The sequence below is a fragment of the Cupressus sempervirens genome, chromosome 9 (assembly GCF_028749045.1).
Source record: "Cupressus sempervirens isolate cs-2001-9-10 chromosome 9, ASM2874904v1, whole genome shotgun sequence".
Classification (NCBI taxonomy): domain Eukaryota; kingdom Viridiplantae; phylum Streptophyta; class Pinopsida; order Cupressales; family Cupressaceae; genus Cupressus; species Cupressus sempervirens.
Window position 1 is genome coordinate 615,287,197 of NC_143126.1, and position 1,900 is coordinate 615,289,096.

General features: G+C 34.1%; 1 protein-coding gene across 1 annotated transcript; it reads right to left on the reverse strand.

The window, feature by feature from the left end:
• Window positions 1-537: 537 nt before the first annotated feature.
• On the reverse strand, window positions 538-1,475 carry LOC149540207 (major strawberry allergen Fra a 1.05-like). Its single transcript, XM_089801346.1, has 2 exons — window positions 1,162-1,475; window positions 538-1,029 (listed from the first exon to the last, which is right to left on the reverse strand). The coding sequence occupies exons 1-2, from the start codon at window positions 1,340-1,342 to the stop codon at window positions 728-730; spliced, it is 483 nt and encodes a 160-aa protein (XP_089657472.1). The 5' UTR covers window positions 1,343-1,475; the 3' UTR covers window positions 538-727.
• Window positions 1,476-1,900: the final 425 nt, after the last annotated feature.

Here is a 1,900-nt window from a genome sequence, read left to right on the forward strand (position 1 = left end):
AACGCATTAGATAAGTTAAAAAAATTATAGAAATCTATTTTAGTTAGATATTTTAATAATTTTTTAAAGAAACAATAATTACTAACATTTAAAATTTAGAGTGAATATTTCAATATTAGAAATTGTCAATAAAATTTAAAAATAAAAATAAATTCTTAGAGTTTTAAAATATTAAAAAAATTAAAAAGAAAATAATTAACAATATAAAGTACATTCAATAAGTTAAGTTTTAAGATTTTGTTTTATGGTTTCATGAGCTGAACATGTGTTGTTGAAAGAGTCAAATTTAGTGTAATTGTGGAAAAAACATATATTCACACTAGTAACACAAAAAATTAGAATAAGCAAATTAATGTATATGCAAATTCAATAATTTATTTTTCATCTAAATTATTCAATTCAAAAAATTTACTTTTATCTTTATACTTTAATCTTTTCTTCCACAACATATTTTGATATTTTTTCCCTCTCTTATAATAAGAAGGGACTCATGCTCAAACCTCAAACAGAGCTCTGCTCAAACCTCAAACAGAGCTCTTGTTTCTTTAATGTAATTTAAAACAGGTTACAATAGAATAGCTAGAATTTGAGCCCACATTGAGAAAGTCTCAAGCTTTACTTAAGTGACTATTGCCACTAGGAAAGAAGCAGATCCAAGTATTTTAATCAATATGAGATAACACACACGAACTTATTGTTGTAGGGAAAGAGAGGAGATCCTGATGCTTCAGCAGTACAAAGTGGGATTGGCAATAAGAGGTCCCTCCAGCATCCTGAACAAAGCAATGCTTCCAGCCTTGATTTCCTCAACTTTGGCTTCATCATACGGAACGCCAGGGAGGGTGTCATAACTGCAAGTAGTGATCGAAATAGATCCACCCCCTTCTTTGGCTGTGATTTTAATCTTGAAATTTGTGTAGGCCACTTTTGTCCCAATCACTCCCCCTTCCACATGGCTGAACCCATAAACCATGTTGTCCTCATCGATTAAGTCCACTTTTTCCTTCACACACCTATAATCCTTGTTGGCTGCAATAACAATAATATTAGAAAAAACATCCCTAGATCAATAGATTCAGAGCTCCATATTAAAAATGTTTTCTCTAATGTCTAAGGATTGAATCATGGGCACATTGTATTTATGAGCAAACTATGTGTTACCTTCAGTGAAGTTAACTTGTCGAATGGTGCCAACTCCTCCATCTCCTTCAACAAGGGTGATGCTTGATACGAGGGCTGGGACTTGTTTAGGCATAAAGTTGTGGATGTCCTTCGTTGAATTCCACAGCCTTTTTGCCTCCACTGGAGACTCAATCTCAATTGTATAGCTTCCTGCCACCATCTTCTCTTTAGTTATCTCAAGATATCAGCTTTCTACTTCAAATCTTGTTAAGAAATGCTTGCCTCGCCTTCGTTTGGTGTGATGAATGAGAAGATGTTTACTGGTATTTATAGAGGTGTTGATCTACTTATTTGCCTTTCATGTGAAGTGATATGTGTGCCATCTTCTCCGTCGTTTGTTGATTGACTTGAGTTTAGATGAATAATGAATGCAAGAAATGACTTTGGCTCATTCAAAGTCGTAATACAGAGAAGACAAAATCAGCAGATGCTTTATTCTTATCCCCTACCACCAAGTTTCTCTGCCTCATTGAAAGCCAAGAGATACGGTGCATGTTACTTTTCATTATTTATTACTTTTCAAACCGTCCCTGACCCCACAGTTCAGATATTCCATTTCCATTTCCTCTACTTAATTTAGGCCTCGTTTGGTTGCTGGAAGATGAGGGCCAAAACCGGGTTATCAAGAGTAAAACCAGGTTTTGCAAAAAAACTTTGGTGTTTGGTTGGTTAAAATCATACCCTGGTTTTCAATTTCATCTTCCAATTTTGGTCAAAA

What these genes read in the sequence shown, in the direction of transcription:
- LOC149540207 (XM_089801346.1), bottom strand. Translation starts at nt 1,342, where the DNA reads ATGGTGGCAGGAAGCTATACAATTGAGATTGAGTCTCCAGTGGAGGCA. An exon ending in ACAAGTTAACTTCACTGAAG is followed by an intron (nt 1,030 to 1,161) that starts GTAACACATAGT and finishes TTGTTATTGCAG; the next exon opens with CCAACAAGGATTATAGGTGT.